At 40.1% G+C, this 14,746-nt stretch overlaps 1 protein-coding gene across 1 annotated transcript in view; it reads left to right on the top strand.

The window, feature by feature from the left end:
• The window catches only part of LOC148032360 (Transducin/WD40 repeat-like superfamily protein), a 74,506-nt gene extending 70,711 nt beyond the window's left edge, over nucleotides 1–3,795 (top strand). The window contains exons 11-14 of the mRNA XM_087683002.1: nucleotides 1,999–2,153; nucleotides 2,243–2,351; nucleotides 2,541–2,597; nucleotides 2,728–3,795. Coding sequence (XP_087539128.1) covers nucleotides 1,999–2,153; nucleotides 2,243–2,351; nucleotides 2,541–2,597; nucleotides 2,728–2,883 — 477 coding nt within the window. The 3' untranslated portion in view covers nucleotides 2,884–3,795. The remainder of the gene's footprint in view (nucleotides 1–1,998; nucleotides 2,154–2,242; nucleotides 2,352–2,540; nucleotides 2,598–2,727) is intronic.
• Nucleotides 3,796–14,746: the final 10,951 nt, after the last annotated feature.

Below are 14,746 nucleotides of genomic sequence, written 5' to 3'. Positions count from 1 at the left end.
AAACTTTTGGATCAGTCTCTCGCTGATGATTCATTTATGTTCCTCAAGGTTGAAAGATCCAACTTGGGAAGGTCAATGGCAACTTGGAGCCTTTTTGGTCTCGCTTCAGGGTTGTATATCAATGTGCACAAATCTACTTTGATCAGGGGTTTAAATAATTTGGGGTGGTAGGGGTTGTGGTTCTTTGAGGTGAGATAAGTCGACACTTGGGTTATCCCATAGGGGTGGATGTGGATCCTCTGCTTTGCTTGATTGGATGTCTTCCCGCATACATGATAAGTTTATGTATTAGAAGTTTCAAGGTTGGCCTCTGCACTTGTGATTAAAAGTAGACCAAACAATCATGATCCGCATGATTTCATATTTTTTTACCATTGCTTTCATGGATGCAAAAGTCGTTGCATGAGCTGGTGCAGCCTGTCTGCTTCATGCTCTAAACAAAACAAGGAAATCGAATGGGCCAAGTGTGGGTATCCTAGCAACATGTAACAACACCAAAACACTTGGGTGGTGCTACCCTATTGGATGTTAAAATCCACATGACGGCTTTGAGGTTTGCTCTTGACAGGCTTTGTGTGCTTAGCATCACCCTTGGACTGACATTGCCAAGTTTTTAATGGAGGATGTTGGCATTTCCCATGGGTGCACTACCTCTCAGGCCTCGTGTTGGAATATCTTGAATTTCACCCAACCATTTAAAAGTTTTGAGTCTTTTCTTCTCACCATCTTGATAATATCATGGTAGGAGTCTCTTCGCCTTACTATACATCACCCTCTAGATTTTAGAAAGCAAATTCTTTGCAAGCAGAAGTTTTGGCTATATCCAGGGGACTTGGTTGGCCGGACAAGCAACTGCAAAGGCCTAAATTTGATAGGATGGTGAGATTGGGCTTGAAGACTATCCATGATGTTGTTATCTTGGGTCAAGTAAGGATTTATTCTTTCCATCGCATTCACCAATACTTCCGGATACTGAGAGGTTACAGGCTGCTTTGGTCAACCTTGGAGAATTGGCTTTGGAGGCACTCCCCCTTGCCTACTGCTTTACCTATATTGCTGTGGTTGGATTGGGATTTTGTGAAACCCTAGGATTTTCTGAAGAGGTCAACTAATCAGATTTACCACAAAATGGTGGAAGATAAGAGATGGATTATGGAAAAAGCTAACAAAGTTTGGTTAGTTCATGATAGTGTAGCTAAGTGGTGTGATTGCTTGCTTTAGTTATGGAAGTCAAAGCTTCCCTATCATGGGAAAGTTTTTCTTTGGAGGCTTCTCATTGGGGGTTTGTGCTATGGGCCTGAAAGATGTTCCGTGGCAGATGTATCTTTTGCACTACTTATGATGAGACTCTGGTTCATCTTTTCATTTCTTGCCCTGTTGCCCAACAGGCTTGGGACTTCATTTCCAGAGTATGGACCTCACTGACAGGTTAGAGAATGCATGTCCATTTTTGGGTCCTCCGCAAGATGCCTTCCATGGCCAGGTTGCAGTCTCATCATCCTTGCCTCTTTCACTTCATGTGATGGACTGGTGTTTGGCACTTCTGGTAGACTAGAAATGCTTTTATACTTCATTCAGCCTCAAGTATCCACTGCCATGTGGGACGAGTGTGAGGCTTGCTTTTATGGCAGATTTCTTCTATGATTTCGGCTGGCCTCATAATTGGAGAGGTGGCTGCTCCATGCATGGATCTTGTTCGCTCCACCCTTGTTTGTACCCTTTGGATGATCCCCTTCCATTGTTCTTGTGGATCGGTGTTTGATAGCTTTTTAGAGAGTTTCTGTGCATGTAGTGTATTGTTATGTTAGCCATTTGGCTTCATGATAGTGGTTGCATTCTGCTTGGTCAGCCTGAAGGCCTGATGTAAAAATTTCCATAAATTAATTTACACTTCTTCACGAAGAAAAGAGATGCATCCGTACATGCGCACACAAAAAAGGTATCATGTCAGTAGATTTGTTGCTGTTTTCCCAGTTGCTAAATTGTTTTGAAATGCAGGTGCGTTATTCCAGAAATGGTGGGATGTATGTAACAGCAAGCAAGGATGGTTGCATTCGTATTTGGGATGGTGTTTCAGCCAGCTGTATCCGTGTTATTGAGATGGCTCATGGTTCTTCTGAAGTATCAAGTGCCTGTTTTACAAAAGATCAGAGGTGAGAATCTGTTGTTTCTTGTGTTCCATCAATGGGAAAGTCATGTGCACCATACTAAGGTATTAAGGGCATTTACCTTTGATGATCAGGTTCGTACTTTCTTGTGGTAAGGACTCTTTTGTAAGGCTTTGGGAAGTTGGAAGTGGTAGGCAGGTGAAGCAGTATGCAGGAGCGCAACATCAGCAGCTGAGTTGCCAGGCAAGTTTCAATCTTCATTAATCTATTAAGCATGCAGACATGTAGATATGATATGAACTATGAGATAATCCAGTAGGCATGCAGACATGTTAGATATGAGATGAACTATGAGATAATCCAGTAAGCATGCAGACATGTTAGATATGAGATGAACTATGAGATAATCTCTCAAGCTATTACTCCTGACAGGCTGTGATCAACCATACAGAGGATTTCATATTAAGTGTTGATGAGTTGACAAATGAGGTACTATCCATTCTTGCTTATGTTCCAAGATCATTTATTCTATCGTTTCTATTGACTCGTACAATAAGCATGTAACATCTCATGGTCTTTGCAAAAGTGGATTATAAGACTTTTTGAGATTTGTATACAGATAGTTGCATGGGACACTCTTTCTGGAGAAGTTGCATCAAGGGGTCCATCCAATCACATTGGTGCTCCGAGGTGGATAGAGCATTCTCCCAGCGAGTCTGCATTTGTCACTTGTGGGAATGATCGTTCTGTGCGCTTCTGGCGAGAAGCCTTTTGATGAGAAGAAGACATGAGCTGGCCAAGAAAAGGCTACCTTAACACATCTCACTAAATTGGGGCTTACGAAGGAGTAAACTTTTCTTACGTCATGAAGTTATGGCACTACATGCCAGTTCACCCCACATCTCACTAAATTGGGGCTTACGAAGGAGTAAACTTGAGGCTCACCTAAAGTTATTTTTGGAGGTGAAGCTCTCAGAGTGCTTGTAAACTCTCTCTCTCTCTCTTGTGGAGAAATGTTGAAGGTGCAAGGTAACATAGGGATAGAAAGATGCAGAAGCATTTTTTGTACCTTGGCTGGTACAGGATGTGGTTAATTTTGTAGGCTCCATGCAGCTGAACTGTGTATCTAGCTTAACACTGCACTTCTGCTACCAATACGTCCTCTACTCAACAAGAAGACACAAGCTGTATGAATGCATAACTGTCATGAAGCATCCTAACAAAAATAAGCAAGGTTTAGTGTAAAGAGGGAGAAGCTGAGGATCCTGTACAGGCGGGAGGCAATGCATGTACATGTGTTGACCTAACTAGAGATCAGGGGGCAAAGTAAAATCAATGTAATCCCGCACATGCATACCTCGAGTACAATTGGGGATGAGAATATACAGCTAAAAGTAGCAGGGTTGCGATAGCAAGCTTTTCAGAGCTAAGAAAGGAAACTCCATTACCCAGAATGCAGAAAAGCACATTTGAGACAGCAGTTGAATGCTAGTTCAGGCGATGCTATGCTACTGCAATCATGGTCACAATGGGTATTGGCTATTGTACGGTGTATTGTTGCCCCCCAACCGCACTAGTATAACAAATTGCTGTAACATGTTGATTCACAACTAGCAACACTCTTGTGACTTTGGCAAGTTAAGACAGCTAGCACGTGGACTGATTCTGATAATTATACTTCTGGTTAAAATTTGAACTCTAAAAGAGTGCAAATCTGTGTGTGTTGTAGCCAAAATCTTCAAATCCATACCCTATACAAGAGTCGATTGCTAGTTTAGAGGATGCTACTCAAGCCCTAAACACAGTGAATGTCGACTACGTGCTATCCTCGATCAACTACACTAACATAACAAAATTGCTGTAATAACATGTTGATTCACTCTTGCGTGCATGCAGAGGAAGAGTATGTTGCATCTTGTCGAGAAGACGCGCTACACAGTGTTATCACTTCATTCCTGCTTAGTCCTCTGCAACTACTAGCTTGGCTAGCCTCTTGCCTCTGTAAGCGATGGTCCCTCACTGGCTCTTCTTGTTTTGGCATGGTGTAGGCAAGTCCGAATAAAAACGCTTGTTTGGAAATACCCATGTCTAGCTACAAAGTTACGAAAGGACTTGATGGGAAAATGCCCCACATCTCTTGAAATGAGAACAGATAAAACTACCACCCAGCAGCATTTAGAGCAGCCATCAAGGCATCTGTGTGCGTAGCGTAAAAAGTCAGGTTCAATTCCCAGGGAGGCAGGGGTGGATTTGTAGCTCTACCTGTATAGGGTGTTCTGAGGGTATCTACTAACATGTCATAAATGATATTATACTTAAATAATAAAAATAAAAATACCCATGTTTAGCTACAAAGTTACAAAAGAGCATGATGACAAACAGCCTTACATTTCTTGAAATAAGAACAAACAATACATCATGAACCTTGGTGATAGCAGGTTAACTTGTGGTGGCACCATTGAAAGGAAGTGGCCATGTCACTCTTTGCAAGGGCCCCATCCATTTGCCTTGAAATTCTAACTTGTTACACTAAAGTTGTGCTGTTGCATTTTCAAGATTGGAAGATCAAGTGTCAACTTGAAGATGCGAGCTTTGGTTGCATGAATGGCAAAACTCCCAAATAAATGTTAGAGCTTGTGCCACCCAAACGGGGAAGAGCAAAGTATAATTTTTGCAACATGTTGAGTAGAGTCTTGTGCCCATTGTAACACATCAATACCCTTTGAAATGTTTGCCTTCAATTAGCATGGTGGTGTTGGAAGACCTCCTTGACCCCATTATGAATGTAATTACTCATTGTGAAAAAGAGTAAAGTCAACATTGAATAGCGAATAAGAGTTTCATGGGCTGATTAGGAATTAGTCTAACATCATGTGATGGAATGGTTTGTAGTGGCTCCAACCACTATGTCCAATTTGTAAGTTATCCATATTCTAGTGAAAGCTTGCGGTCTACAATGGGAGCTAAAGCCCCACTAGAGAAATATTTTCTCACCTTATTCTATCAATATTCCCTTGGGCTAACTCCTAGATTTGGTTCTAGCCTTTGAGGATCATATTATTAAAGTCCTTCAACCCAATTAACCCACTCCTCCAATACCAAAGGTGGCAACCATGACAATGGGTGTCCTTTCTAAGTTAAGAAAGCTCAAGGTGAGCAAGTGCCACCTAGCCAATTCTACAGTACCATTGATTTATGTGCAATGTTAGGGCTGAGTGATTGAGGTCACCATTATCTTCTAGCACATCCATTTGTGTTCCACATTGATCATTCTACCTCCTTGTATCTACTTAAGCAATAGATTGTGGCAAGAATATGGTTAAGCAATAGAATGTGGCAAAACACCTTGCATATTGGATTCTACTACTACAAGAGCTTGAGTTTTGGGTGGTATATAGGCCAAGAGTCCAACATGTGGTTGTAGATTTTCCCTTCAGATTAGGCAATGTGAAAGTTCCAAGAAGTATGGATGATAACTTTTTGGATGTGCAACTCTTTGCGACTTCCATTTTGTCCTCTAGTGATCCTTCTCTACCTACTTTATGTGAGACCCAATATAAAGAAATGGTTGCTTTCATAACTATCACAAAGATGCCCGATCATATTTCCATGGATCAGTGAAAGTAGTTGGACCTTTGGAGTCAATGTTTTAAGTGCTACTAGGGCAACTTTATCATCAAAACGTATTAGGAGTTCTACAAGTGGCGTTTCCCATGGAATAGAATGCTTGGAGCCCTTTCCTAAATGGGGCTTGGATTTTGTCGCTCTAATCAAACCTACAACACTCCTCTGAACAAGTATATTATTATACCAAGTGGCTCAAGTCATGGCCTCTAAAGGATAACATAACTTAGTCCATGGCACCTTGTCTCTTTGATGATGTCTTCACTTGATATGGATGTCTGGTGGAACTAATTAGTGATTGGGGTGGTCATTTCTTGAACAAAGCCATCCAGCATTGAACTATGTTCTTCATGATGATTCATAAGAAGTCTACCATGTGCTACCCTCAAGCCAATGGATTGGCATTTTAACAAAGCTAGTGGAGCATTGTCAAAAGGATTGGGATATTAAGCATCATTGGACAATTTGGGATATAAGCTTCTTGATATAGTTTGGGCTTACCAAACCTCCTTTTAGGTGGGTACTCACTTTCCCCATTCAAAGTGGCCTTCAAATTAGAAGCCATTACATAGCTAGAATTTTTAGTTCATATTATGTGGATTATCGTGGTAGATCGGCTCTTCCTAGAGGATTCCCTTCCTTTCTACCTTGAAGCTCTAGATCAATTGGATGAGGATAGAGTACAAAGTGCTTATGTGCTTTCAGAGCTCTAACTTTGGTAGAAGTATAAGGTTGATAGGTTTTCCAAGAAGTGTATGTTCAAAGGGGGTCAAGCACTACTAATCTTGAACACTCGAATGGGAAAATTATTGGGTTAACTCAAATTCCAATTGAGCAAGCCATTCTAGATGTTTTGCAATTTTGGTTCCCATGCTTTTTATTTACATGGGCATATCTCACACTATCAATGGGTTTTGATTGCAATATTATCATGGTACGAAGCTCTAGTGCATGATGCTAGTTTCTGAAGATCCCAAGGCGGATGGTGGTGGTCTCATTTTTTTTATAAGACAGGAGTTGTCATTTCAACCCAAGTGTGGATCTAGCTCCACTATAGCTTGAGTTATAGTCTAGTTGGTAGAGTTTCCAAACATTTTGGTTGATGTGGCACCTCTTAAATTCTTTTCTTTATTATTCCAAGTGCATCATAGTCTCGACAACGACATGGCTTCATGAAGTGGGAGTTATGAGTCATCATGGATCCTTGGGTTGACATGGTAAACATGCATTGGTGCAAAAAGTTATTCTTTTTGCCTTGTCTGCACAGTATATAAAAGCCATCTGTCTTTTGCAATTGGATCTCATTTTGGCATTTCCTCCTTGCCTTCATTGTTCTTGGTAATGTTCTTGCCTTCTCTTTTGCAACATTCTCCATCATTGCATGTTCTTAGCAACCATGTCTTCAGAGTGGCCTATGATATTTGATCCTATCGTTCCTCTAGAGCATGAGGCAGTTATAAACTGAGGAAGCCTAGTTGCAATGTTGGCCCTTCTACCTTTCATACCCTTCCTTGGGCCACTACACATGGTCAACCTAAGGTACGTCCTATTTGTGAGCAATTGGTAGTAGGGTCAATTGTTACCTTGGATGCACTCAGTATGAATTGAATGCCATGTTAGTACAAGAGCACCTCCTTCTACTGACACATGGAGTGATGGAGGTGATGACATTATTTTCATCTTCATAAATGCATCAAATTTTGGGGCTGACCTTGATTGTTGCATTTTGCCTCAGCAATATGCAATAAGAGCCCCGCAAGACCAAGCATGATGTTCTACGATTATTGATGGAGGAAATCTACATTCAATCTAAATCCTTCAATATTTCTATCAAGGTGGCCTAGCTATTTTTATTGGTGGATATCCCTTGCCCCAACTAGATGGCCATTCTTCTCACCTACCTAGGTTCTAAGATCATGCAAGTGGCATCCCAAAACTGACCAAGATTCACACCAAGCTTGGCCAACACTTGAGTTTTCTCTTTCCTCTTCTTGATGATGAGGAGTCATTGTGTTCCTTGGACATAGCTCTTGATGAGTAAGCTACTTCTTTTGTGGTTTGTGGTCAAGGTACAAATGTTGTTGCAAAGGAATAGTTTGTGTAGGAAGATGCAACAATAACTCTAAAAATAGATGCAACTTTGGGTGATGTTTGAACTGCATGAGTAGCTCATGGTGTAGTGGGGCCAATTTCCTTTATTGTGGTGCACACAATTCCTTCTTCACATGAAATCACTATAGTTGGAGTTGAAGAGCAACTCTTTGCTCATGATCCTACTCCTTTTAACCTTCAAGCCCTTGATGTGAATCATCCTAGGCAAGCTAGCAATCCTACTGATTCTAGTTTTATTGGTAAAAGGGATCTAAACACCTAATTGCCTCTATTGAAGAGTACTGATTGGGGTACTAAGTTGTCTCGGGTGGCTCTTTGTCCAAGTTGGAAGTTTAGGTGGGTACCTCTTTGGGCTAAACCATGGCTACAATACGAACTATTGCTTGATCGACTCCTTCTTCTAGTCCCTACATCACATTTTCAAAGGAGTTTAGCTTGGACTATGGCTAGTGTTGCCTAGCATATCTTGTGAAAGGCCTCAAGTAGCCATCTAACAAGAGCTAGAGGTAACATGGCAACAAGCTAGTGGCAACTACTCGAAGGGAAAATGCTAATTTGTAGGGGCAAATCCCCCACCAAAAGGAGCACCAACAGTGTCTTCTAGCTTGCTAGACCATGCAACTAGATTTTGCAAATCAAGTTGAGGACCAATTGCATGTTGTGTGGCCTTAGGCAAGCATGTTGTGGTATTAGGTGGTGGGCCAATAAGATGAAAGCAATGCTATTGTCATCCAACTAGAGCAGTTGGAGGAGCTAAAGTAATTGCTATTGCAAGAGATTAAGGATGAGTGGGTGGACAATATTTGGTGGTTTCATGCTACTATACAGGATCCATGTGCTCAATTGTGTCCTCTCCTTGCCGAGGATGAGGATCCATGTGCCAATGCTAGTTGCAATGATAAGCTCTTCTTATACCAGGTCCAATAGCTCATTTGGCTTTGAATCTAACTCTTATGACTGGTTTTGCTTCTACCCCCACTAAGTTCAAATCAAAGGCTCTATTGCTATGACCATTCCAAATAAGCAAATGGAGCTATTTCTTGGACATTGTCAAGTCCTAGAGAAGTAGAATGAAGACCTACATGAGTGAGTGCATGTATTGGAGCAAGATGCCCTCCACTACCATGTTGACTTTGCTGTGGAGGTGTATCTGTTGAAGCATAATCTTGAAGCTAGTGTGGTGTATGGTTGACATTCAAATACAAAATCCTCCTTTGGCCCACCCATCCTCAACTTCTTTTAACTTGGTCCCAATGTAGTCAGGATTTTGGCAAAGGAATGAAAAAGGTCAAGAAGTAAGCAAATCATTAGTCAAATGCTCAGTAGAAGTCCACAAATTACAATTTCTTGAATATCCAACTATAGTTGAAGTAGGTGCAATAGGAATGTCATGAGTAACTAAAGCATAAGCCATAGTTAATCAGCATCCCTTGCATATCAATATTTATGAGGAGTAGCATGATAAAATTCTGTAGCACTTACATCATATGCATTGTTTGACAACCCTCATTTGCACTGATAGAGACTTGCTCTACAAATGGAGGTGCAATAAGCTTTATTGAGGACTTGGCATCAGCACTGGTCTTCCACAATACTTCTATGCTGCCTTTATGACTATTCCTAGAGTTAGGCTCTTGGGTGCCTCTTTCGATTGTGGTTTTCCCTGGATGAAACTGCTTTGGATGATTTAGGTGACTTGGATGACAATGTGTGCCATGTATTGGGTGTTGGCTGCTAGATGATTTTGACAACTTGGATAACAATTGATCTTAGTGGGTTCACAATGTGTGCCATGTGTTGGATGCCAGATGTCGAATGTTGAATGGATGGTCTAATGGTTTGAACAAAGGTTCACAATTCACAGTCATGTCTTATATCATGTCTTTGCAAATCCATCCATTGGCAATGCGACTTTAATTGCCGAGACATATTCTCTAATGTATGCATAATTCATGATTTGTGATATATTGAATGTTCTCAATGGCAATAGTAATCACTATCTTATCTTTGTATTTCCAATGAGTTTTGGTCATGAAGCCACACATGTGATAATAATTTATTTTCAATGTTTCAATATTCTTTCTCAAGTATTTGGAATGGTGTAGTTAGCATATGGTGATTTCTAGTTCTATCTATACCCAATTATAGCCATGTGTCTCACCTGATTACAGTCATCTATGTCCAAGGATCAACGGTACTACAAAAAGCTAAATTAGGGAATGAAGGATCATTCATAGTACTCCCCCTCTTACTATACTATCTTGAATATAGGGCAATGATGGGGACGATTCTCTATTTGGAAAGGAGGGGTTGCTTTAAATTTATAGATGGGACATCCTTGAAAAGAGGCTTTCATGAGTAGGTGTGGACCTCTCTCTCTCTCTCTCTCTCTCTCTCTCTCTCTCTCTCTCTCTCTCTCTCTCTCTCTCTCTCTCTCTCTCTCTCTCTCTCTCTCTCTCTCTCTCTCTCTCTCTCTCTCTCTCTCTCTCTCTCTCTCTCTCTCTCTCTCTCTCTCTGTGATGACATCTGACAAAAGAATTCATACAACAATACCTACACACAAATGAAAGACTAAACAAATGTACCATAATAGTATCATCTGACCAAAATTGATATAACATCATGAGAGACACATGCAAATGAGTTGAGAAGCAAACAAATAGTATGGTTTTTGTGTGTGAAAGAGGTGAGAAAAATGGTTTTGTGCATATATATGCAAGTAGGTGTGGAACATGCAATAAATATGTATGCAACCATGAGTGGAAATAATGCTCACGACCCTATCTCTATGATTATGTGTGCATGTGTATGCAAGAGTGTACATGTGTGTAAGTGGACTTTCAAGTCAATTGATTTTTGAGTACTAGACTATAGGTGCAACAACAAGTAATGATTTGATGGGCTTCCATGTCACCATGCTTGCCCAATTGGAAACATCACCCTTTCTTGATGTTCATGGCATTTTCTTAGTTGCCCAATAGTAGCAAACTAGCCAGTATGTCATATACTATCATTCATTTTAATCTACTCACCTCTATAATGCTAAGAAATGTGCAATCACACCCACTCTATAGCCCCTTTTGTAATGAACAGCAAGGCAAAGGATCGCACTACAAATAAAGCCTTAAACTAGGTCATGTATGCATGGTTTATTAAAACCATAGTTGGTGAATACCATGGTCCCTTTCCACCTTTTTCCACCTACCAATACCACCTATTGTAAGTCTATAAAAGGCACTCATCCCCATACACATTCCATCTATCATTCTCATTCAGTTGTACTTGCATTATGCTCAAGTAATATCATTTATTCTCTTTTGTCATTACTTATGTCTCACTATGATTGTCCACTTGCTCATTAGTGATCCACCCTAGCATGCAATCCTCAATATTTTTACATGGTATCAGAGTGGGTCTCATTGCTAATCAATAACCAAGGTCATCAGTTAAGTCAAACAGGCCACAGGTTGAATTTTGGTTCCTCCTCCTCTCCATGATTCCTCACCTACCTCCATAGCTACCTACATGTCTTGGAGGACATAGATCTCTCCAACAAGGCCATTACAGCTTATGATTTCTTTTGGGGGGTATCCTCTCCTACTCTAGGCATAGTTGCCTATTACTTCACATGACCACATTGACCTCTCTTTACTCCAGCATTGCACTTTTTCTTGCTCGTTGCATATGCTCACATGTTTCTTGGTCATATGCTTCACACAACCCATCCAATCTACAATGTTGATCTAAATCATAGGGCTTTCAAATGTGTCGAGTTCCACACATGATGAAGAAAGGCTTGTGGTCTATTCACAAGTGGTCAAGAGAAGAATCCAAGGAAAGCTACATTCTCATTAACATGGGACAAAAATGATGATAAAGCTCAAGCCATCATCAAGCTAGAGCTTGATGACAGCTATATTCATCATGTTGATGAGTGTAAGACCTCTCAAGAGGCATAGGAAAGATTAGAGACCCTATTTGGAGCACATTCTAAATCCTCAAAATATGGTTTTCTAATTGAACTCCTTTGGCTTGATATGAAAAGTAGTACCTCACTTGGAACTCATTTGAATTATATGGAAAGCTTGCTGACACAACTTGCACGAATCAACTTGAAGATGGATAAAGACATTTGCAATGGAGTGCTCCTTAAAAGTCTTCCACCCGAGTATGATAATGTGTCTGCCACACTAATCAACATGCCAAAGCCAAAGCTAGTGGATATCAAAGCCTCTCTCCTTGAAGAGGAAAAGAAGATCAAGAGCAAAGGAGAAGCAAGCACTACAAGAGGAGACCAACAACTCCTCTTTGTGAAGGACAAAGGGAAGAAGGACATAGTTTGTGATTTTTGTAAAAGAACTAGGCATATTGAGAAGTTTTGTCATTCTATGAAAATATCTCAAAGATCATACCTTGCAACAATCAAAGAAGATGAAGACAATAATGGAGAAGAAGAAGGAGAAGAAGAAGAAGACACCCAAGAGAAAAAGGATAGGACTCACCAGTCCCTCTTTTGCAGCTCATTTTTTTATAGACTTTTTAGGTTTTGAATGTGTACTTGCTTAATGTTCTTACCATAAGCTCTTTTACTCTTCATGTAACCTTTTCACTATAGCCTCTACACACTTTACATGGTTGGTTTTTTCCATGTCTACAATTAGCAAGGTTCTACTCATGATAGCCTCTGTATACTTAGTGCTTTTCTTGGTTGCGATTAAGGAGGGGTGTTGAGAAATGTGCAATCACACCCACTCTATAGCCCCGTTGTAATGAATAGCAAGGCAAAGGATCACACTACAAATAAAGCCTTAAGCTAGGCCATATATGCATGGTTTATTAAAACCACAGTTAGTGAATACCATGGTCACTTTCCACCTTTTTCCACCTACCAATACCACCTACTATAAGCCTATAAAAGACATTAATCCCCACACTCATTCCATCTACCATTCTCATTCAGTTGTACTTGCATTATGCTTGAGTAATATCAGTTGTCCTCTTTTGTTATTACTTATGTCTCATTATGATTGTCTACTTACACACTAGTGATCCACCTTAGCATGCATCCTCAATATTTTTACATATAATGGTCGGATGCCAACTTCAATATGTTCATGCTACTTACAAATTAGGGAAAGCCAAAAAAGTGAATAGCCTTTTCAACCACTAAAAAGGAAATAGCTCCTAGAATGGTTGGATGTCAACTTCAATGTGTTCAGGCCCCTCATAAATTAAGGATGGACAAAAAATGAATAGCCTTTCCAACCAATCAAGAGTGAGATATGACCCATTATGTGCATGCATGGAATAATCAAGAGACTAAAAAGGGTTTAAAGACTCCATGTTATGTCCTTCAAGGGAAAATTTTTGTCAACTTTCCCATTCATTGACAAGTAGGCAAAGAAGAGCTAATCAAATCAAAGCCTCCATTTTTACCTCCATTACTATGATTACACATTGATGGAGGCAAAGATGGTGGCAAAGTCATATGTGACTATGTAAAGAGAGAGCTCGAGCAACATTGCTTCTATGTTGCTCTCACACACGGTTCTTCTTCTATGAGTCTTTATGTGTGTGTGTGTGTGTGTGTGTGCGCGTGCGCGTGCGTTTGTGTATTACAATTTGTTTTTTAGTTGTTTGACAGATGGAATTAAAGTTTAATTATTGATCTAGGTACCATACTCAAGATTCTCGAGATCTTTAGCAAATAGAATCACAAAATAGAAGCGGCATCATTGGCAAACTTGGTAATCTATCTCTCTCTATCAAAACTTAATTTTCCATCGCTTGATGTACACAATTAATTTTTTATTACTTGATATAGATATTCTATTCAAGATTCTTAGATGATTAGCAAATACAATCACAAAATAAGAGAGGTGTCATCAACAATATGGGCACACACACACACTCTGTGTGTGTGTGTGTGTGTGTGTGTGTGTGTGTGTGTGTGTGTGTGTGTGTGTGTGTGTGTGTGTGCGCGCGCGCGCGTGCGTGCGCAATTGCTTGATGCAAGTAATTCAATTTCGATTGTTTGATTCACATACTATATTCAAGATTCTCAACTAAAAAACAAATGTAATCACAAAACAAGACAGACATCATCAATAATCTAGGTAATATTGGATTCAGGGTTATAAGAATGCAAATATATAGCTTGGAGAAGAAGAACCTTGAGAGAGCACAACTCAAAGTCTATTTAGAGGTATTAATAGATTAGATTTACAAGACTAACTATGCCCTAAAAGTGAATAGACACATATACAATGCTAGGGAGAAAAAACTCCTAAAGAGAGAAAAAGGTGCCCCAATGGTCCTACGTGTGTTCACATGTATCATTACCAAAATATAGTAACAAAACCCCCTTAGGAGTGATGTGGTAAATGAGAGCTAACACTCATGTATAGGGAACTGCCATGCCCAAAGGGAAGTAAACCCAAAGCTTTGCGAAAAGCTTCAAACTTCTTATGAGGAAAAGCCTTTGTGAAAAGATCTACAAGTTTATCATATGTTGGCACATAGGCCAAGCTAATCTCTCTTGCACAAAGTCTCTACGTGACATAATGATAATGCAACTCAATGTGCTTACTAGGTGCATGGAAAGCTAGATTTTGTGCAATTCCCAATGCACTCACATTGTCAATGAAATGGTGGTGGCAAATGACTGTAAAACACCAAAATTAGCCAATAGGCATTTGAGCCAAACACACTCAATTGTATTTGTGAAAGATGACTTGTACTTAGCTTCACAACTAGAAGTGGCCATAGTGGGAAAACCACAATATACATGAGCTTCCAAGCATGAAGCAAAAACCACTCGTGGATACACAAGTATCATAGCAACCAACCTAGTCATAATCTAGAAAAGCATATAGATCATGCAATAATGGTCCCCCCTTGGG

Source organism: Lygodium microphyllum, chromosome 8 (assembly GCF_053477565.2).
Source record: "Lygodium microphyllum isolate KBCC chromosome 8, Lygodium_microphyllum_v1.1.10, whole genome shotgun sequence".
Classification (NCBI taxonomy): domain Eukaryota; kingdom Viridiplantae; phylum Streptophyta; class Polypodiopsida; order Schizaeales; family Lygodiaceae; genus Lygodium; species Lygodium microphyllum.
Note: the sequence above shows the minus strand (reverse complement) of the source record. Positions and strands in the feature narration are given on the sequence as shown.